Here is a 22,670-nt window from a genome sequence, read left to right on the forward strand (position 1 = left end):
CCATGAAGTGTTGTTGTATGTGGCCATGCCGGGAGCTAGTAAGTGGTGATAAGCACGCTGTGTGAGTAAACGTTAATAACTCAGCCAATACGCCTCATATGCATTATTTACAAACAGACAGATAACACAAATACTGTACATTACTATTACATTATTTTATAAAACTACCGTAGTTGTTAGTACATTATATTAAAGTTAAAAGTTAAAATACCAATGATTGTCACACACATACTAGATGTGGCGAAATTATTCTCTGCATTTGACCCATCACCCTTGATCACCCCCTAGATGGGAGGTGAGGGGAGCAGTGGGCAGCAGCGGTGCCGCGCCCGGGAATAATTTTTGGTGATTTAACCCCCAATTCCAACCCTTAATGCTGAGTGCCAAGCAGGGAGGTAACGGGTACAATTGTTATAGTCTTTGGTATGACTCGGCCGGGGTTTGAACTCACGACCTACCAATCTCAGGACGGACACTCTGACCATTAGGCCACTGAGTAGGTATATTGTTTCTATACATATGTGTATACCTAAAGTAAGTTTTTCTTCCTAAAATGCATTTTACATATCTGAATTGTGCTGTTTGAGGGGTGATGCACCAACTAAATTGATTTCAATTCATTTTAATGGTGGTCTTTTTTCGAGCACTGTCGCAGAACCAATAAAGCTTATAAATTGATGTACCACTGTAAAGGATTACATGGCTTATTTAAGGTAATCCAATAAGTCTCAATGTTTTAAATATCTTTTCATAGTATAACAAAATAGCCAATTCTCACGCAAATGATCTACAATTTTAACAAGGTGTAAACATTTCTGTGTTCATGGTTAAAAATTACATTCACACACAATAAAAAAAGCATTTTTGTGGAAAATAAACATTTGTGATGCTTTGTAAAAATCGGTTTTATAATTACAGAATTATTAACTTAATTTAATTTATATTTTTTACCATGTTTTTGGAATTTTTATAAATAAATATTTTGCTTGTTAACATGACTGAAACAATACGATTATTTTATTTTATTTGTCTCATGTAGTTTATTTCACCTTGCATATCAGATTTAATAAATACCGTAATGATAAGCAAACTGTTTTGCAGTGTTGTTTGATTCGTTTTACAATTTGGTGCTGAGCAAACATTTGCGTATTGTTGTGTTGTTTATAATATGTTGCACAATGTAAGCAGCAGTGGAGTAAAGAGCAAAGTATTGTCCGGTCTGAGTTTATACCTCATAGTTGACGAGCTGCGTCCATTGTGCAAACTATTTCTGTAACTCTCTCTTTGACGAGATCGTCGTTCGTTTTGAATGGCAGACTTGTAGTCAGATATTATGGAGATTATGTTCTTTTCAAAGAAGGCAGACAAGCTGAGGGTCATGGTGTAGATCTAAACAGAAAAACAACAAAACATTCAGAAAATACTTCATTCAGACATCTTAAAAACAAGTTTTTCGTCTTTACCTGGGATTTCTTGTTAGGTGTATATGCTTTGGAGTTGCTAAAAATAAGGCGGACATCTTTGGCAAACTCAATCGGGTTCTCATAATTCCCAGCGGCTAGTGTCTCAGACACAGTACCCAGATCCATGGGTGTGTCAATAATGTCTCGATAGTCCTGAACAAAGTAGATCATTTAAGTTGAATTTGTTATCATTGCGTGAAACTACAAGATGTTCCTGCTGATTGTTTTACCAGATACTCTGAGAGATCCACTGGCTGTCTAAACGGCTGAGAATCAGGGGATAAGATCATCTTACGCAGCAGCTTTCGACATTGACCCTGCCACAGTCTCACATCTAAAACCACGCCACGCTTTTTAGGGTGGTTTTCCTGAAATCGAGGAAAGGACATCTTTGTCACTGGAAATAATTCCCCAAACTTTTTTTAAAAGTTTCCTGGCAAACTAAGGATAAAGATGAATCGTTTTGTCTCACCCGATGTCCTGTGGATGTCCCTGGAGTGTCAGAATCCACATCCAACTCTACCTCCTGCAGAGGACCATATAAAAGCATTATACAAAAATAATGTTTTTTTACTCTCGCCTAATGATGGGTATTGTTTACATTTAAACTGATAACAGTGCCAAAATTAGTACTTTTCAAACAAAAATTTTAAATAAACACATTTATATGGATTTGTGCAACATGCAAGTTAACCAGAATACTAATATCAATAATTCAATCATATAAATACAGTGAAACCTCGACTGAACCTTATTGTAAAAACTTTTCTATTTACAAATCACAGCCCGAACAAAAATATGCTTTAAAGTACAAACCTTGTTTCTGCATACAAACATTTCATGTCTTGCAGTGCGGCCATTTTGTGCCCCGCAGCATGTTCATTATGGGCGGACTTATCGTTTGTCAGCTTAGAGTTGAAGGTATAACCTACTGTGCGCAGTGCTACTTTGTGTGCTTTTTAACTGTTTTTTTTAGCCTTTTAAAAGCATTGTTTTAATTTTGCTAGATTAATAGGAGTCCAAAGAAAGCAATGGACAAGCAATGTGTGGTTTGAAACATTCATTTTACCGACCTCCCTTAAGACCCTGTATTCCGCTGCACGCCAAGAGTACAAGGTAAAGTGAAATACAATTTTTTCTTCCTAATCAGTGTAGCCAGTTACTGAGTTTTATGATCTCAAACTAAGTGCATCACAGGGCTAAATACACGAAGTGGCATGGTAAAATATGAAGTTAAGGTTGGAACCCATTATTCATGTTTACTTTGTTTGTTATGGGGAACTTTTATTCAATATACAAATATTTATATTTACCACCAATTAATTTTGTAAATTGAAGCTTCACTGTAAAATTATAACTAGATATTAATTAAATAATATGAAATAAACATCCACAACTAAGTGTCATAATTAGAGCAGTAGGTGAATGCCCCTTACTGGCCGTGACCATGACTGATGCATATAGCGGAACCAGCAAAATGAAAGTGAAAAGGGTTGTTGTCGTGTTCAGGTCGGCACTAAATAAAAGAGCGTCCAACTTTATGTGCCTGTGTCATTTCTTACGAGACGATATTTACACAATATCAGGTGACCGAGTATACAATTTTTTAGCACCAAAATGAGGCAACAACAGCTACTTTTTTTTCTTGGTGTGGGTACAACCGATTACATCCGTATCGGTGCCATTATGGAACCAAGTTTTGGTACCCATCCTTTTCCCAGTACTAATGTCTCACCTCATCTTCTCCACTGCTGACATCACACTTGAGTTTATGATAAAGATTCAAGATGTCTGTGCAGCTCTGGTCTCTGGAACCAAAGAGGAGTGTTACCGTTACCACAATGTCGTATTGGTTAAGCAGTCCAAGCTAAAACCTTCATTAAAACACACAAACACTTCAGTACAGCAGCCAAAACTGGAGATTAAGAGTTGCTGATGGGCTAATGAAGATATGTAAACTTGTTACCCAATGTAGTGGAGGAGAACATCCGTCACCACTTTGGCTGCTGCTACAATTGGGCTCTGGGGTTCGTTGAATGTGCGGGCGTTGTGTTCAATGTAGCGCACTTCCCACATCAGAGCGGAGATGCGTCTTGAACAGAGAAGAGTAACAGCCTGTCTGTATTGGTGGATTCAGAATGTGTCTAAGATTTCTGCTGAACTTGCAGGAAACGCTCTACCTGTAGAAACGGTTCTCCAGGCGTTTGTGGATTGTGCTGATGTCAGTGGGATAAGCCACCACAGTGCAGTACAGAGGATACTGTTGTAGATTTACAGGTAAAGCAAATGCCTTTGCTACATCTGTGGAACAAACAAAACAAATTAATATGTAAGGAAGTAAGTTTTGTGCATATGATAATTAATCTATTCTATTCTATCCTTTAAACTCCTTATGGGACTCACCCAGTGTAAGCAGCTGATCAATGCCATGAATGATTCTCTCACATTCTTCATCGCGTGTGTGAGCTCCCCACTCTCCTTCTTGAGGCTCGTAGAGCAGAGCTTTGAGCTCCTCCTCTGCCACCTCCACACCATCACCCACCTGGTCAGGTAATGCAGCTGGAAGCATTAAGGAAATGTCAAAGACAGGAGTTGAATGATATGGTGTAAATGTGTTTGCCTATACTGTATACAAAGAATAGATAACACTGGCATAACTAAAAAATATTGTACAAGACATCTGCTCTATATTTTCTTCTATTTTTACTTATGTTGATTTTATCAGGACTCGCAAATCTGTGCACACTATGTAGCTGATCATTCTTTCCTATATGCCTCTTTTGTATTCCCGTCTCTGGTGCGTCCTCTATGACGAATGAAATGACTGAATGAACATTAAACATACTATTATTCACTTTTATTGAAAATTGAAAAGTGTTTTTCATCTTTTTTATCAAAGAATTGGTCATTTATTTGGCCCCGCGTTGCCCTATTTTGCAGCCACACTCAATACTAAAAGCACAGAGACTGAGTTACCAACTCATGGGATTTTTTGTTTCATTCTGCTGAATGATACACGGACAAACAGACAAGTTAGTTGTACAATACCGATATGGTGTATGAGAACTCGGGCAAATGTTTTGGTGAACATTTTCCTTCAAGATTAAATCCTCAAAAATTGAGTCATCCCAACTGCTTTATTACCACTGACCTTCCTCAGGAATAGGTTCCATGTCCCAAGGACTCATTTTCTCCTGCTCACCATTATCCCACCTGATAAGACAAAGTCAATTCCCCAACTAAGACAACAGATTTAAAAGAAATGTATTGAGACTTGATTAGCTAACAACAATTTTAGCATTAACTTATAATAGTTAAGATTGTGGAAAACCAAATAATATGCAATTACTTGACTGCAAAGCACTGAAAAAGGCTGTCTGGATAATCCAGCTGTAAAGGTTCTTGGTCTTCCACCGAACCAAACCACCAGGCGTCATCAATGATGCTGCGAAATCGCATACCTGCATAAAAAAAATTAATAAAAATAAAATAAAATAAACAAAGGGGTAAAAAAAGATAGCAACCTCTTAAAGTACACTAGCCGAAAAACTGCAGTCTTTCTTACCTGGTTGCCAGTTGTGCTCTCTAGCCTCATTGTAGAACTGCTGCAATACCATGAAATCTATGACATCAGGCATGTCATGATACCTTTATTGGAGACGGAGGAGGTGAGTGAGAAAATAGATTTGAGCTACTGTGATTAATGTATGACTGTTTATTTACGCTCACTTTAAGGAGAAAGAGTCATTCGTCATTTTCCCTGAGACTGGGTCCAAAAATGCCAGTTTTAGACAGCAGAGAGTGGGAGGTCCAACTTCATATTTAAGTCCGACCACCTTCACCGATTCCTGGTCCTGCAATAATCAGGAGAAAGTGGAATAATTTCGATTCATCTTGATAAAAAATAATAACTTTTTAATTTATATGGATGGATGGGTTGTACTTGTATAGCGCTTTTCTACCTTCAAGGTACTCAAAGCGCTTTGACACTACTTCCACATTTACCCATTAACACACACATTCACACACTGATGGAGGGAGCTGCCATGCAAGGCGCTAACCAACACCCATCAAGAGCAAGGGTGAAGTGTCTTGCTCAGGACACAACGGACGTTGTGTCCTGAGCAATTGGCCAAGTCCTACAATTGTATTGTATTTTGAATGCCTCTGGACATCGCATTGAATGTTTTTTTTTGCCATTTTAGGCTTTAATTTTCGCAAAAAACATTTAATGACTTTTAATGCGTTTTTTTTGCCCTGCGGAAACCCAACAATTTATATTTTTATTTTAGTAGTGTGTTTTTTTTACTTGAAAATGCATTATTTAAGCTAACATTTTGTTGAATATGACTTTTTTGACTGTTCATGGGTAGAGTATGATTGGGCGGGTTGACGTAAAAAAAAACAAAAAAAGTTTGGTTATCTTCGCCCCACGTATAAGTTGGTTTACCACTAAAATGTTGCCCCAGGTTTCGTATACTATCTGTTTTCGTAAGGCCAAACCTTTTGCATACGACTGCAAAATTAGCCACTATGTAACCGAGGAAAGTGGAAATTGCCAGCACTTTGACAAAGAAAGTGAGAAACACTATAAAATGGAGTAATACAATATGGGGATCACTGAAGTCAAGCTTGAGTAAAAAGGCTTTGTTCAAAGTCCACAGGAGGAAGTGACGCAGTAAAGAATATCCATCCCTTTCTCTTGGAGCTGTAGCATCCGCTGAGGAAACTCTAGAAGACACGGGACGCGAGGATATGAGCACACAGCTCAGGAATGGAGGATGTTTGACGTTCTTCCCAGCATCCCCTTCTACACACGACTCACCAAACACTGATTGAACTCTTTGTGTCACCTCCTGTTATTGTCGACGGGAGCTCTATTGATATATCTTCTGCATTTACACTTCAATTTGCCTTCAAATTGACAGAGCTTTACCACACAAGCCCTTATTCCGATGTGTTAACAGTTAAAATTATATTTGCAAAGGCATTTGCTGACGTAGCCCGAAAAATGGAAATGCCGCAAAGATCTAACATAAGGTTTAATTTGACCGTATTTCAGTCATTTCTTTATATACTTATCCAATATTGGGTTCAACTGTTTGTTTTTGAGGATGTCTGTGCATCGTTTGCCAACATTTCCAAACTTTTGGGACACATATTATCTTAATATTTGCATGAAGAGTGCAGTGCATGGTAACACTGGATATATTGTTTCTTCTTTAGAAAAACACAAGTTTAGAGCACTTTGCTGAATATAACTGGAGTATTACATAAAGCTAAGGATTGCCTCTTTTATGTTGTCATACTTCACTCTTAAATAAAAAAAACATATGATTGAGTTAAGTGTTGCTTGACCGACAAAATAATCAAATGATTAAATCCTCAAAAGGTGACTCAGACAAAAACCATGGAATTATTAATGTTTAACTCATGTGCGCACTGAGAATAACAAAAACAACATTATCCATGTGTGGTGAAAGGTTGCTAAATTATAGCCAATTAGGCTCTCTGTTGTGTCTGACCACATCACATCTCAGTACAAGTGGTTGCTGTGGCAACATAGACTGAGATTAACAATTTTGCCTTGTAATAAGTCACAAAAGGGCTTCACGGTGGCAGAGGGGTTAGTGCGTCTGCCTTAAAATACGAAGGTCCTGCAGTCCTGGGTTCAAATCCAGGCTTGGGATCTTTCTGTGTCGAGTTTGCATGTTCTCCCCGTGAATGCGTGGGTTCCCTCTGAGTACTCCGGCTTCCTCCCACTTCCAAAGACATGTAAAGCGCTTATATCTCATTTTGTATGCGCATAGAGACTCAAGAAAGAAGGGAATATACTGTATATGTGTGTTAATACAACACCTCTCACATCATTTTAATGTACGCAAATAAGTTGAGTTTTAATTCTTAATTATGTCTTTACATACTTTAACAATCCGCGATAACTTACATGAGTGCAGAATAAATAGTTGGCACCTCCTAAAAAGTAAAAATACACCATATTGGCTTATAAAATGAAGAGTCTCACCCTGAGGTTGAGTTTGTTCCATGGTTGCTTCTGAGGGTTGATACTGTAAGCTTTGGCCCTACGGACCGCTCGAACGTAGGCCTGATGGCCCTGCTTGAAGTAGATAAGCTGAAGAAAGACAAAAGCTCACACCATTAACGCTAATAACACCCAACGCAAACTGAGGATGATGTCACAATAATTATTGGTATCTTTAAGGTCACTGTGTTCATTTTCTACCTCATCTCCCATTTGCGGGACAAACGGAGAGCGGTGTGGGATGGTCTCCATTACCCATAAAGGTGGAAGCCAAGCCTCAGCATCAAGTCCACCCAGAGAGGTTGTGGGTTTCTGAGAATAAAAACAGTGTTTAATTATATACAGTATGTCAATTCTTAGTGCACATTTGTTTACATCGAGGTGAAAGATTCTCCAACTTACTTGTTTGGTCTCCTTGGACTTTTTCTTCTTCTCTACACTTTCCTTCTTTCTTGTCTCCTTTTCCTTGTCTTCACCTTCCTCCTCCTCAGAACTGCTGTAACTTGAGGGCTGGACCAGCCTCCTGCTTGATCGCTTCGGGGGCTGCAGGTTGATCCCTGCATCGGCGGTCCAATCTGAATACTCGCTGGAGGAGTCACTACGAATGGAAAGACAGCCATTTGTCATGTCTCAAACAAGAACAGCATTAGCAGCACTCCAGAAAAAGACCCTCACCTGGAGCTACTTTCACTCTGCCACTGAGCTTCACTCTCAGAGGACACATCGCTGGCACCTGCTTGCTCCACTGCCTGATAACAGACAGAATTTATACATATATGACGGATGAAAGGATTACAGTTTTCTGCCTTGTAGTCATCCATCCATTTTCTATACTGCTGGTTGTCATTAGGTCACGGGTAACAACACCTAATATGACATAACATTTCAAGAAAAATATGATTTAAAACAGAGGTCACCAAACCGTCGATCGCAATCTACCAGTCAATCTTTGGGACCTTACCGGTCGATCGCAAAAGTATCAGGAAAAAAAAGTATTTGTATGACATCAGTTCGTGACAAGTCCACCCAGGCAGTGACCAGCAGACCTGCAATCAGGCAAGCATTTTAACACCTGAACAAGCACACAGGCCTCTGCCTCTCACTCTTCAGCATCTCCTCTCGTGTCTTTCGACACCACGGCCACACCCCTCTGAGTACGGTGGCCCAATATAAACGCGCATTTCATGATGTGCTCAAAAATCATCGAACTGCAACATTAAACAACTCTTCCCTCAACCACGACCATCATCACTTGCTTGCGATGGGAAGCTAACAAAGATGGGAGGTGAGGGGAGCAGTGAGCAGCAGCGGTGACTGCGCCCGGGAATCATTTTTGGTGATTAAACCCCCAATTCCAAAATATCCTTCTTGAAACTGGCCTTCCAAATATATTTGTTGTCTTGTGTAATCATAAAAGATGCAGATGAGGCATGTTGGCTGAGTTCGTAAAGTTTACTCCACAACATGGTCATCAATAACATCCAGCTGCCGGCATGGGTAAATTCAACAACCTAAATGGGGTTACTGTGCATGTGCTTCACTACTGTGGCATGCTGGGTAATGGAGTTCTTATGTTACCCAGCTCATAACATCACAATATACTGTATATCTGCCACCTAATCAAAATTTTGTTCTCCTTCTTTGTGGGTCAACACTTCCTGCTAATTTGCAACTTGTTATTGGATACTCACTTGAGTATACAATCACAGTCACGTTAACATCAGGCTACCTAGAGAAGCTACAGTCAACAACTTGTGATCTAATTGGCTATCGCAACTGTCTCTCAACTCTGTGTGTTCTCAAATTCCACCGCTAACAGTCCCGGTGGGCATCCAATCACAGGACGCGTAAATGTCACATTCAACGTGAGGCCATCTAGAAGGCCTTACTGACACCAACTCGTGATCTGATTGGCTATCGAAACTGTCTGTCACTGTATGTCCCCGTTCACTTACAGTGCACAGACGCCTACATTGTTGATTCTGAAGGCCTCAAGCAGATTTGGTACAGCATGGCAACATAAGCTAGCTGAATTCTGATTGGATACAAACTGTAACCCAAAAACAATAGCACTGGAAGGAGCAGAATATGACATGAAGATAATATGAACACTTTTAGATATTTAGGGAAAATAAATGTTAAAAATAATTTTCATCTTCAATTGTGATCATGATTTCTGGTAATGTTAGGCCAGAAGAGAAGGCCTTGCTGGCCCTGACGGCACACCACTGTTTAAATGTCACATAAGCCTAATGTTCAACTCTTTAGATTAAAAAAAAGAAAATGTTTTATTTCCTTACTTACTGTATATAAATAAATAATATTAAACTTTATAGGAGTTGTATTTAACTATTTTTATGTCATTACATTTTATGTTACATACAATTTAAGAAAAGTTAAATTCTTAGATTACTGCATTTTTAAATGTTACAAAAATGAAATCATTATTTGGAACCTACGTCTCTCTCACTGTCGGAGTCTACATGGTTGTCAGAAGTACGTTCATGGCCACTCCTATTCCGTGGAGGTAGGACTTGAGCAGAGCGGGTCTGATATGTGTGGTGCTTCGGCTTTTTCTTTGTCGACCGCAGAGTGCGGAGGCGTGTCAAAGGTTTTGTCTACAAAGTGCAGAAAGAAAAAATAAAAACTACAGTGAGACAAAAAGTGGTATGGTAAAAATAAGTGGCTGGGTCGGAATTCAAACCTTGGGTGGACAAGTTATGGGTTTTTTCCTCCTCTCTGAGTAGTACAAAGAACATTCCATGTCACTCTTGGCTTGTCTGCTTTCCTCCATGGCTCTACGGAAAGGAAAGGGTACCATCCATAAATCATACCTCCAGAAGAACAGTGTTCATACAGCCTAACCTGCTGCGGTCTTACTTTAGTATTCCTTGCGGCACCTCATTGACAACTACTCTATGGCTCCAGGCCAGCAGGTCTCGCTCAGTGGCCACTTGACTCCGCAGTGAATTATGCTGCATCTGCCACACGCCATCTACCTGCCCACTCCTGCGAGGACCCACATTTGGTGAGGACGCAAACACGTCGACTGCATCACCTGTAAAATTAAGAATGAGAAAGCTTGTTATAAATTTAATTTATATATTGATAAGCAAAATGAGGTAAATAGTATGATACGTTTCTGGTCATATCTATTCACTAAACAGCCCTCTGAGGGCAGCCAAAATTGCAATATGGCCCTCAATAAAAAAAAAAAGTTTACACCATACAGCGGTGTGGTTCTCAAATTTTTTTCACCAAGTACTATAAGTACTATCAAAAAAAACTACCACCATAATCACCAACATTAAAATACAGTAGGATAGTAGGCCTAAGTAATTATTAAAAACAAGGCTGAGGTTATATTTAATAAGTATATTAATTATTTTGGTCACTATAACATTACACACAGCTTCAACAGTAACAGTGTTTGAATATATAGGAAAATAAAATGTTGTACTTTAATCAAGTGATTCTTGAGGCGTACCAGTAAATGGAGCCCGCGTACGACAAGTTGAACCCTAACCACAGTTTGAGAATCACTGACATACAGTATGCATCACAGCTTAATAATATGTCAATGCAAGATGGCAGTGACAATTGAAGAGAGAGGATTCTGGAGGCAAATCTAATGTAATAATCACCCACTTTAAAATGGCTCAAGAAGACGTAGGATTTTGCAATGCATTGAGGGGTTTGGTAGCCATTGTTGCTGGACAAAGTTTTTGTTAAATGGCTGTACCCAACCAGCAGTATTGTGAGAGAGAGCAACAAACTGGATTAAAATGAAAATAAACTGTAGCCTATTCCAAAGACTCACTAACTTAAAAATATATAACATTGATAGAATTGATCCTCATGAGCACCACCAATAGACAAAATCTGAGCAAGCTGCTGCACGTATCTTGTATGTTGGTTCTCAAGAGAGTCAGTTTTTATAAAGGCTGAACATTTCGGAATACTACGTCACTAAAGGCTCACGGACAAACCAGGTTTGGGTGTGTAATTTAAGAAAAGAAAGACTGTCGACCATTTAGAGGTAAGTCAACAGGACTTGTCACTGTGTTGTGTCTCCAGGAGAAATTTGTTGCAAACTATATTTCAAGTCTGAAACACACAGTGCATTAATGTGGGGAATATTTAAAGTCTTCTCAGTTATTGAACTATGAATAGAGGTATTGCTTTTTTCACCCCAAATACTGTACGTTGTTCTTAACCCGCTGCTATCTTAGCAACTAACGCTAACAGTCTACTAAATGCAACTTGTGCAACAGAATAAAACATGCTTTCAAAAGGGACTAGCGGTAGAAAATGGATGGATGGATGATTCAAACTCACCAACACGTACCAGGTGATGGCATTAAAAGTCATGTTTAATGGTCTCACAGCTGCTGTCCAGGCTATCTCTGAGAAAAATCTCCCAAAAATCCTTTTTTTTCCTGAAGCCATTATGACCACGATTGTGGTAGTTAATTATGCCGCACATTCGCACCATTTTTTTAACTGGTTAAAGTAAAAAACTGAACTTAAGCACAGAGTCTTGTATTCAGACATGTAAATAAGCGATTCCAGGTACAGCAAAACCCACAATACAATGTGTTTCCACGTCGCACTGTCAAGCCCTATAGTAAATGTCGATCCGAATTTGAACGTCAGCTAGCAGGGAAGGTTTAGGGGTATGAGCATGACACATGTCAAAATTAGACATTTTTTTGGCTAATCAATTATTGTCTAAATTATTCTTGCTTTTTGTGAATGGCCAGAGAACATAATCGGCGCGAATGGCGGGTATCAGACTTGCAAATCCAATGAGCAAAACGCACCCTCAGCTTCATCCGCCTGGCGTTCTGCATTCTGACGCTCATTCTGCTCGTCCTGCAACTGTCTGATGAGGTTATCCAAAATGTTTTCTCCATTTTCTGCAGTTTGTTGGCCAAGAACCTGCTCAACCAACTCTCCTTCACCTTGGAGATGAGATTCTATGAGATTTTGAGTAAGTGTGAGGAATTCTCATGAACAAAAAAGCGCGTTTTACTGTTAGCCATGTATCCAAGTTGAGGTATAAGCTGATCCTCCTTGCAGGTTTCTCTGCCAGGCACCAGACGCTGATAGCGTGGAGGGTGGGGATTCCCATCCACATCTACCAGAAAGGGCGGAGGCATGAGGTGTGGGGCCTGCTGCGTCTGCTCATCCAAGACATAGTTGTTCGAGTCGCGGATAAGAGGTCGGTAATCCGAGTGGAAGAACATCTGCTCAGGAATCTGGAGGGAAAAAAGGGAAACATTTGTGTGTTTTGGGGGTTAAAATTTTTAAAGAGCTGCTAAATCCTTAAAATTTGTTATTTATGATCCATGTGCAACATAAGATATACCAACATTATCCTTAATAAGGGGGAGAGTAAACATTGCATTTCTGTTCCTATGAAGCAACAACATCATGTTGTGGTACCTTCTCATATGACGTGCTACAACCGAAACCGAAGATGAGCAAATGGCCATGTGAGTCAGTGCAAGCAAACTGCTGCCCATCGGCTGAGAACTTGCAGTCATAAATAGCACCGTGACCTTGGCCTTCAATCTGGAATACAAAAGCATGAGCTCTTAAAGAAAAAAAGCATAAAAAATAAAGATTGCTAGTAAAAAATTGTCATTACGGCTTGATTACCATGTTGAAGAAATTGCGGATCTTCACTCCCTTTGTCACATCCCAGATGAAAACGTTGCCATCATGGCCGGCTGACAACATGATGCGGGAGTCAAATGGGTGCGCCTCCAGCACAAAAACCTCATCATCATGGCCCTTAAAGCATAGAGAGCAGTGATTTCAGATCTTTTAACCCTGATATCCACATCATTATCCTGATGTGGACACTTGGTGAAAACGCCCACTTAAACCACTCACAGACAAAACATGCAGCAGCTCTCCAGTAGTTGTGTTCCACACTTTGAGTTGGTAGTTTGACACCGCTGTGATAAGGACGTGATCCGCACGGTCCCAAGCTACCATGGTCACCACCACCTTGGTTTTATCGTCTCCGTTGATGACAAAACTTCTGCAGGAACATGCTTGCATCAGTTTCGACACAGGGAGCCAGACATGGTTTTCAACATGACAGGCCCAACCGCAATTATATTTTACCCTGGGAGCCTGGCAGCTATGTCTAAAGCGATGCTCTTCCACTCTTGTTGTTGGTAATGCCAAATTCTGGCTGTGCCGTCACGACTGCCACTCACAAACTTGAGACTGCACATATATACAAACATATGATTAGGGATGTCCAATTCTTAATTTGTGTAAAGAGCTAAAACCAATGCAATATGCTAGGAAGTGTTTTTTATAATCTTATTATGTATTAGAAAATTAGCAGAGGGTTGACACTGGACACTGCTACGCTACCTGCTGCCTGAGAACACACACTAAAAAATCTGTCCTTTCCAATATAAATACCACAAGATACATACCTGTCACTGGTATTGCAAAACTGGACTACCACAACTTTATCCTACAAAACCAGAGAAGACACACGTTAAGATTCACTGATGGCTTAAGAAAAAACTGCTAAGGATGAGGTCGTGGCTGTGTTTCTCACTGTATGAGCATCCAACTCTGACATCTTCATTGGCGTTTCAGCACCAAGGTAGTACACCCTGACCATGTGGTCGCTTCCACCAGTAGCCATGAACATGCCACCTATCGACATAACACTGAAATGTAAGTTTTAACAGTAAATAAATAAATAAATTTGGATGGTTTGGATTACACTTACCACTACTGAAGGAGGAAGTACAGACCTGTACACCTGGACGTGATCGCTCAACAAATTTGACAGGCTGATCACTATGGATGCAAGAACACGTTGATTTTAGCTAACCATTTGTAATGGTAAATGGAGCAGATGTCAATGATACTTACTGAAATTTCATGCTGAGAGAGTGCCACTTCCAGAAACACACCATGCCATCTGCACCTGTGGAAGCCAGGTATCGTGCTGTTCCCTTGGCAGAAGGACAGAACTAAAAGGAGAGCAGAAATAGAGTTTGTCTGGATTTTATGATCTAACTAATTTAATTCTTAAAGGGGACCTATGATAAATTTTGTCTTTTCTGACTTATAAATATTGCAACAATGTTAGATAATGTCCATAAACAATGCCAAAGAAACAAATTATAAGGTTTATGCATGGGTACGGCGTGGCGCAGTGTAACAGTGGCCGTGCGCAACCCGAGGGTCCCTAGTTCAATCCCCACCTAGTACCAACCTCGTCACATCCGTTGTGTCCTGAGAAAGACACTTCACCCTTGCTCCTGATGGGTGCTGGTTCGCGCCTTGCATGGCAGCTCCCTCCATCAGTGTGTGAATGTGTGTGTGAAGGGGTAAATGTGGAACTAGAGTCACAGCACTTTGAGTACCTTGAAGGTAGAAAAGCGCAACCCTTTTATCATTTATTTATTTATTATTTATGCATGTTTTATTATATTATTATATCTGACTATCCATACATACATACGCACACACACAATATATATGAATATATATATATATATATAAGTATTGAACCGTTTCGGTACGGGGGTTTCGGTTCGGCACACGGGCGTATAAAACGACTTGTCCAGGGTGTACCCCGCCTTCCGCCCGATTGTAGCTGAGATAGGCGCCAGCGCCCCCCGCGACCCCGAAAGGGAATAAGCGGTAGAAAATGGATGGATGGATAGTAAGAATAAGTCTTCACAAGCTGCTCTGTTTTCTGCCTCTGTCTGAGCAGCAGGCACTGTCCCGCCCACACAACCATCTGATTGGTTACATACAAAGCCAATCAACAGTGCGTATTCAGAGCGATGTAACAGCCAATCAGCAATGCGTATTCAGAGCGATGTAGTCAATGCTTCGGCATGCATCGAGAGGATATCCGTTTAGCAGGGGAACAGCGGACTCTCCCCAAATCATAAAAAACACTTCCCACTCACAACTATTACAAACATCACCATGAGCCCGTTGACCTTCTAGAAACTTAAACTAAAGCTCAGCTCGCTCGTAGTTCTGGCTTGAGGTGAAGGCTAATTAGCTTTTAGCATAACGTTAACTCTTTTTGAGGTGTGTGTGTGTGCGCGTAGGTGTGTTCGTGTGCGTGTGTGTGTGTTAGGGGCAGCAAAGCCCTGTCTGTTATTTCATTGAACTCCATTGTGTTGCTATATTACTATTTTTTCAGCTATCGTTACATGAATCATTAGTAATGTAGCAGCCTAGTTGTGAATGGCAGGGTCCCTGCTATCACATGTTGATACAAATATAACATTTACATAATTAAAGTCAACTACAGGCTTCCCAAATGCTGTAATAAATTATGCATGATGAGTTAACTTGAAACTTTTTAATGTTGCACTTTTTATATGTAGAAGAAAGGTTTTGTCATTTCATTTAATCAAAGCAACAATTTGAGGCAGTTTAATGTGGATTAACGTGGGCAGAATTATTATAGTGTTCCCAATGTTAAAAGGATAAAGCCATTGTTTACAAATTTGGTAAATAAATAACCCAAAAATTTATATTTTGTTGTTTTCTTACTGTACCGAAAATGAACCGAACCGTGACCTCTAAACCGAGGTACGTACCGAACCGAAATGTTTGTGTACCGTTACACCCCTAATATATATATATATATATATATATATATATATATATATATATATATATATCTATATATATATATATATATATACATACACATGACTAAGGATTAGATTAAGGGATATATAAATATGTATAAGCATATAAGCATTTAAGTCCCATCTTAAAACTAATTTGTATACTATACCCTTTAAATAGATCCCCTTTTAGACCAGTTGATCAGCTGTCTTTTTTCTGCTTGGCCCGCCTCTCCTTCGTGTATAGGGGGGGCACAGATTCGGTGACCACCGGTGAAGAGCTAGCTGTCCAAAGTAAGGACCCAAGGTAGACTACTCATCTGTGCATCAGTTGGGGACGTCTCTGCTCTGCTGACCTGTCTCCACTCAAGATGATCCCCTGCTGGCCCCACTATGGACTGGACTCTCACACTATTATGTATGATCCACTCTACGTCCATTGCACCAGTGGCCCATGGGTGGGTCCCCACATCTGCGGTCCCCTCCAAGGTTTCTCATTGTAATCCCATAGGGTTTGAGTTTTTTCTTGCCCTGATGTGGGATCCGAGCCAAGGATGTAGTTGTGGCTTGTGCAGCCCTTTGAGACACTCGTGATTTAGGGCTATATAATTGATTGATTGATATATATATACATTTTATTTTTTAAATAAAAAACAAATAATTATATATATATATGTATAAAGTGTACATTTTAAAAATATAAATTATGATACTTTTGGAGAGGGTCAGGCATGGTTTCATTTGCAGTCTGGGAACGCCTACGGAATTTAACATTGTATAAAAAATGTTTAACCTAATCAATCAACGTTTATTTATATAAATGATAACTGATAAATGGGTTGTACTTGTATAGCGCTTTTCTACCTTCAAGGTACTCAAAGCGCTTTGACACTACTTCCACATTTACCCATACACACACACACATTCACACACTGATGGAGGGAGCTGCCATGCAAGGCGCTAACCAGCACCCATCAGGAGCAAGGGTGAAGTGTCTTGCTCAGGACACAACGGACGTGACGAGGTTGGTACGAGGTGGGGATTGAACCAGGGACCCTCGGGTTGCGCACGGCTACTCTTCCTTCCACTGTGCCACGCCGTCCCTATATAGCCCTTGATCACAAATGTCTCAAAGCATATCTACCAAACCATATCCGATACGTATTGTCTCGACCACATGGAAATGTTTTAAATTTAGATTAAAATCATCATAGGTCCCCTTAAAATCACCCATCATCTGTAACGAGTTTGTGCTAACCTGAATGGATGTAATGGAGGCAGCATGCGCTTGAAGGACCGTGATGGGCGCACAGGTCCGCAGGCACCACACTCTAATAGTTTTGTCGCAGCTGGCGGAGGCAATGAGTGTGTTCTCATAGTTGACTGTCATATCACAGATCTCTGCTGAATGGCCACGAAGCGTTGAAAGAAGCCGGCCGTCATCTGTCGCCCAGATTTTCACAAGGCAGTCATCTGAACCCTAAAAGAATATGAAATTTAATACAAATGAGTCATACACAAATCACCACTTCAGACAAGCCGTCCATATTTTCAACCAGCATCTGGTACTGATATTTAGTTTCAGTCATTGCTTACCGTAAATATTCGACGACCGGTGCGGTCAAAGGCTACACAGTACACTGAGGAAAGGTGGCCAAGGATACGTTTGTGTATTTTCATGTATTGGTAGGAGGAAGATGGCAACACTTGGCCAAAACGAACTACTCCGGTGGTCTGCCGAGCACCCATGATGGACACTTAAAGACAACAGAAGATGAGTTGCACTAACAAACAGACAATGGGCATGGAAATTAAGAGTTTTACAGTCTTATGTTAATATTTTAATTTTCCATGATGTACAGCACTTCCTTTCTGGCGGTGGTGATTGTTTAAAGTTGGGATGAGTGATGCAGACTAGCGATTAGCAATGTTTCAAAGTGGGGAGATAATATATATAAGATTAAATGGGTGCCATGTTACAAGATATGCATTGAATACAAGTATGTGTGTTATTAGGTGCATTCATATTATTAAAAAACATTGCATAATTTGGGTTATATTTCCCAAAAGGTACATTAAATTGTAGCAGAAATTGTAGCAGAAAAACATGATTGTTTTACACACCAAGACTGGTAGAATATCCATTGCTGACAGGGGGTTCTGGGGGACGCCCCCTGTGGAGCGCAGCAACAGCTGAACCACTGCATACTTTGTGACTACAACCTAAATTGGATAAAGGATAAAAAATGACAAAATGTCAACAATTGTTATTCACAAAACACAATGCAAGTATACATAATTTCGCAAAGATGAGAATTACTTTTGGTGGTACGAAGTAAAGACTGTCTTCCCAGGCCCAGAAGTGTCTGGACTCCAGGAACACTAGGTGGGAGCTCCTTCTCTATAAGTGGGCCGATGCGTTTACAGACACGGAGAAGATAGTCTGCAGGAATGTGTGCATTTAAAATCACCTGCAAGAGACGCAGCAAAGGACAGCAAGCCCACTATAAGAAAACAAACCCAAAATGTAATTGAATATGCGACAAAAAAGTATAACAGTTAGATTATTAAGACTCTTAACCTTTTAATTAATGCTATGTTTCTAAGGTGCCACGTAAAAACAGCTAGTCTTGACATTTATGACAGTGCCTTTGTTTTTGTAGTGTCTGAAAAATCGTAAATAATGTATTTGCAAGACTGCTACAGGAGGGGTGCAAGCCAAAACAAGAATGGTTTTGCTCTACTGTGGTGCAAAATAACTGTTAAGATGCAAAAGAGCAACACTTCTGCCAATACAACACCAGTCGTTAGGATGCAATCCTCCTCGTTAGCGGTGTAGCATTGTGTGACAGAGAAAAGAGACCTCTTACAGCACTGTTGTTCTGATTCAAACATTTAAAATTAGTTCCTTTTTTTACATATAGTTGAGTAGATTGGTACACTAGTACTTTTACTAATACTTTATTTGAATGCAATTTTGACTTAGACACAAGGGAAATTGTTGGATACAGTAGTTCAATTACAAAAATAATAAATATTAACTGATACTGTTACAGATCCTCTGTTTTTGTCAAATTACAGTTGTGCCAATTTGTGACACTGTAATGATTTGGCATTGGCTCGCTAATAGGGTTGTGAATCTTTGGGCACCACACAATTTGATTCGATTTTTGGGGTTAACAATTCGATTCAGAATAAATTTTCGATTCAAAATCAATATTTTTTTAATAATATTGGGTGCCAGTTATATGATTAACTACATTCCTCCATAAAACGGATCAAAAGCTCTAATAGATTTTTACACTACTTAAAAGAAAACGAGTGTTGTTTAAATAAAATCTCCCCAAACATTTAATAAGGTAAAATACAAATAAGTCGAAAGAAGTATCCAACACTCATCTTTTCTAAAGTAAATATGTACAGCAGATATGATCATCTACATCAAAAATATGATTTGGCTGAGTGGCTGGACAGGACATATAAAAGGAACAAAAATACAATTTTATAGGGGTGTAACGGTACGTGTATTTGTATTGAACCGTTTCGGTACGGGGGTTCTGGTTCGGTGCGGAGTACCGAACGAGTTCCACACGAACATATGAAGTAGCCGCCTATACTAAAGTCTTAACAAGCTGCTCCGCTCCGTTCTGCCTCTGTCTCCTGCACAGCACCCTGCATTGTCCCTCCCACACAACCATCTGATTGGTTACAACAGTAGCGGTAACAGGCCAATCAGCAGTGCGTATTCAGAGCGCATCTATAAAGCGCTTCAGCGTCGAGCAGATAGGCGTTTAGCAGGGGAGTAACGGACTCTCCCCAAATTATACTAAACACATCCAAGTCAACTACTTTCTAAACATCACTATGAGCGCGTTGACCTTCTAGAAACAAACTGCAGCTCAGCTCACTCGCAGTCCTGGCTTTAGGTGAAGGCTAATTAGCTTTTAGCGTAACGTTAGCTCATTTTGCGGTGCGTGCGTGCGTGCGTGTGTGGGTGTGTGTGTTATGGACAGTGTTGATTGAGGTGTGTTGAAGCAGCAAAAAAGGACATTATATTAAATGAAGAGTTTCTGTCTCTGATAGTGTATATAACAATGTAAGTGCATCATAAATCCTACATGGTGTTCAGGGACATAATAAAAAATCAACTACAGGCTTCCCCAAAGCTACAATAATTTAAGCATGACGAGTTGACTTGAAACTGTTTAATGTTGCACCTTTTATATGCAAAAGAAGAGTTTTGTCATTTTATTTCATCTAAGCAGTTTAATGTGGATTAAAGGCCTACTGAAACCCACTACTACCGACCACGCAGTCTGATAGTTTATATATCAATGATGAAATATTAACATTGCAACACATGCCAATATGGCAGGTTTAGTTTACTAAATTGCAATTTTAAATTTACCGCGGAGTTTCACGTTGAAATCGTCGCGAAATGATGACGGGTGCGCGTGACGTCACGGACTGTCAGGAAATATTAGCGCAGCACTATTTGCAGCTAAAAGTCGTCTCTTTTCATCGCGCAATTAAACAGTATTCTGGACATCTGTGTTGCTGAATCTTTTGCAATTTGTTCAATTAATAATGGAGAACTCAAAGTAGAAAGATGGAGGTGGGAAGCTTTAGCCTATAGCCACACAAACACACGGTGATTCCTTGTTTAAAATTCCCAGGGGTGAAGCTTTACTATGGATCAGAGCGGTCAAGTGAACATGGATCCCGACCACTTGTCAACCGGCAGGTTTCGGTGAGAAAAATTGTGTTAAAAAGTCGCCTCTTACCGGAGATCTGTGGAGTTTGCGCCGTCCTCGTATCTGACGTGACTTCCCTCAGACACTGGCCTTAAGACACCCGTGGACACACCCCTCCGACAATCAGGTACTATTTAATCTCACTAAAACACTAGCAACACAATAGAAAGATAAGGGATTTCCCAGAATTATCCTAGTAAATGTGTCTAAAAACATCTGAATCCGCCCCATTGCAATCGCCTTTTTTTAAAAACTTTATTTTATTTTTTTTCTAGTCCTTCGCTATCAATATCATCATCCACGAATCTTTCATCCTCGCTCGAATTAAATGGGGAAATTGTCGTTTTCTCGGTCCGAATAGCTCTTGCTGCTGGAGGCTCCCATTAAAAACAATGTGAGGACGTGAGGAGCCCTCACCCTTGTGACGTCATCGTCTGAGACTTCCGGTAAAGGCAAGGCTTTTTTATCAGCATCAAAAGGTGCGAACTTTATCGTCGATGTTCTCTACTAAATCCTTCCAGCAAAAATATGGCAATATCGAGAAATGATCAAGTATGACACATAGAATGGACCTGCTATCCCAGTTTAAATAAGAAAATCTCATTTCAGTAGGCCTTTAACATGGGCAGAATTATTGTAAAGTTCCCAATGTTAAAATGATCAAGCCATTGTTTACAAATTTGGTAAATAAATTACCAAAAAATTTATATTTTGTTGTTTTCTTACTGTACCGAAAATGAACCGAACCGTGACCTCTAAACCGAAGTACGTACCGAACCAAAATTTTTGTATACCGTTACACCCCTACAATTTTAAAACGACTTTTCCTTAAGAATTGTTACTAATAGAAATTGCAATAAATTAAAAAATCGATTTCTTCGACACCCCTACTCGATAACCAAATTTCTAGTACCGCCCAAAAACTAATGTTAAATATCTAAACAGAACAGTAAGTGCTTATTTTAATAGAAGTGTAGATATAACCTTGTTGCAACAGAAAGTAACCTGCTATTAACAGTAACAGCAAGTAGATTAATAACAGTTTTGAGAAAAATAATTCAACTGAAAGCACGCAGTATGTTACTGTATACATCAGCCACTGAATTAGGAGCCCTTGTAACCCGTTTTGAAATGGTTCTATGATCAATTATATGCTTAATAATAAATAATAAATAAATTACCATAAATAGTGTGATATATAACATTATCGTAAGAGACTGAAATATAATTTGTAATATAGATTTTACCCGATATTGCCCATACCAGCACACATTTACACATAATATGGCATAACATTTTGTATGCAATGTCTCAGATTTAGCCCAATAAGTATCAAAAACAGAATCTGGGTAGTTAACAAAATATACATATAAAACAGAGCTATGTACAAAAAAACATAAAACAGAACACAAATTAAATAGATTTGTGATCCTTTATTTAAAATATGGAAATCTAACCAAACATGACAATCAACTAATAAATAGTTTTCAAATTGAAACTTGAAATTAAAGAAACATTTCGTATTTTTTTACACATTTGGTTAATATATGTTACTCTAACATATCCGGAGCAGGCTATGATATTAATTAGGACCGCAACTTGTTGTTTTACTGATATTTAAAATAAAAATAATAATAACAATAATTTATTGAAAAAAATACCTCAATACAATGCAGTTCAATGGATAATTTACAATGACATGAAAACACAAACCTAATTAACTTTAGCAATGCAGGCAAGTACATAACTAGTAGATAAGGACGGGAAA

General features: G+C 39.4%; 1 protein-coding gene across 1 annotated transcript in view; it reads right to left on the reverse strand.

The window, feature by feature from the left end:
- Nucleotides 1-22,670, reverse strand: part of LOC133550892 (bromodomain and WD repeat-containing protein 3-like) — a 37,389-nt gene that overhangs the window by 5,992 nt on the left and 8,727 nt on the right. Inside the window, exons 5-37 of the mRNA XM_061897016.1 lie at nt 18,469-18,619; nt 18,273-18,371; nt 17,745-17,905; nt 17,407-17,628; nt 14,419-14,519; nt 14,273-14,343; nt 14,096-14,196; nt 13,968-14,008; nt 13,645-13,749; nt 13,408-13,558; nt 13,171-13,305; nt 12,955-13,083; nt 12,542-12,767; nt 12,330-12,470; nt 10,387-10,564; nt 10,211-10,304; nt 9,966-10,124; nt 8,182-8,255; nt 7,909-8,104; nt 7,708-7,818; nt 7,489-7,596; nt 5,193-5,317; nt 5,029-5,111; nt 4,813-4,924; nt 4,615-4,676; nt 3,867-4,022; nt 3,644-3,764; nt 3,430-3,555; nt 3,199-3,271; nt 1,936-1,989; nt 1,694-1,831; nt 1,464-1,616; nt 1,232-1,389 (exon numbers count right to left, since the gene is read on the reverse strand). Of these exons, the coding sequence (XP_061753000.1) occupies nt 1,232-1,389; nt 1,464-1,616; nt 1,694-1,831; nt 1,936-1,989; nt 3,199-3,271; nt 3,430-3,555; nt 3,644-3,764; nt 3,867-4,022; nt 4,615-4,676; nt 4,813-4,924; nt 5,029-5,111; nt 5,193-5,317; nt 7,489-7,596; nt 7,708-7,818; nt 7,909-8,104; nt 8,182-8,255; nt 9,966-10,124; nt 10,211-10,304; nt 10,387-10,564; nt 12,330-12,470; nt 12,542-12,767; nt 12,955-13,083; nt 13,171-13,305; nt 13,408-13,558; nt 13,645-13,749; nt 13,968-14,008; nt 14,096-14,196; nt 14,273-14,343; nt 14,419-14,519; nt 17,407-17,628; nt 17,745-17,905; nt 18,273-18,371; nt 18,469-18,619 (4,115 nt within the window). The remainder of the gene's footprint in view (nt 1-1,231; nt 1,390-1,463; nt 1,617-1,693; nt 1,832-1,935; nt 1,990-3,198; nt 3,272-3,429; nt 3,556-3,643; nt 3,765-3,866; nt 4,023-4,614; nt 4,677-4,812; nt 4,925-5,028; nt 5,112-5,192; nt 5,318-7,488; nt 7,597-7,707; nt 7,819-7,908; nt 8,105-8,181; nt 8,256-9,965; nt 10,125-10,210; nt 10,305-10,386; nt 10,565-12,329; nt 12,471-12,541; nt 12,768-12,954; nt 13,084-13,170; nt 13,306-13,407; nt 13,559-13,644; nt 13,750-13,967; nt 14,009-14,095; nt 14,197-14,272; nt 14,344-14,418; nt 14,520-17,406; nt 17,629-17,744; nt 17,906-18,272; nt 18,372-18,468; nt 18,620-22,670) is intronic.

This window comes from Nerophis ophidion, linkage group LG04 (assembly GCF_033978795.1).
Source record: "Nerophis ophidion isolate RoL-2023_Sa linkage group LG04, RoL_Noph_v1.0, whole genome shotgun sequence".
Lineage (NCBI taxonomy): Eukaryota > Metazoa > Chordata > Actinopteri > Syngnathiformes > Syngnathidae > Nerophis > Nerophis ophidion.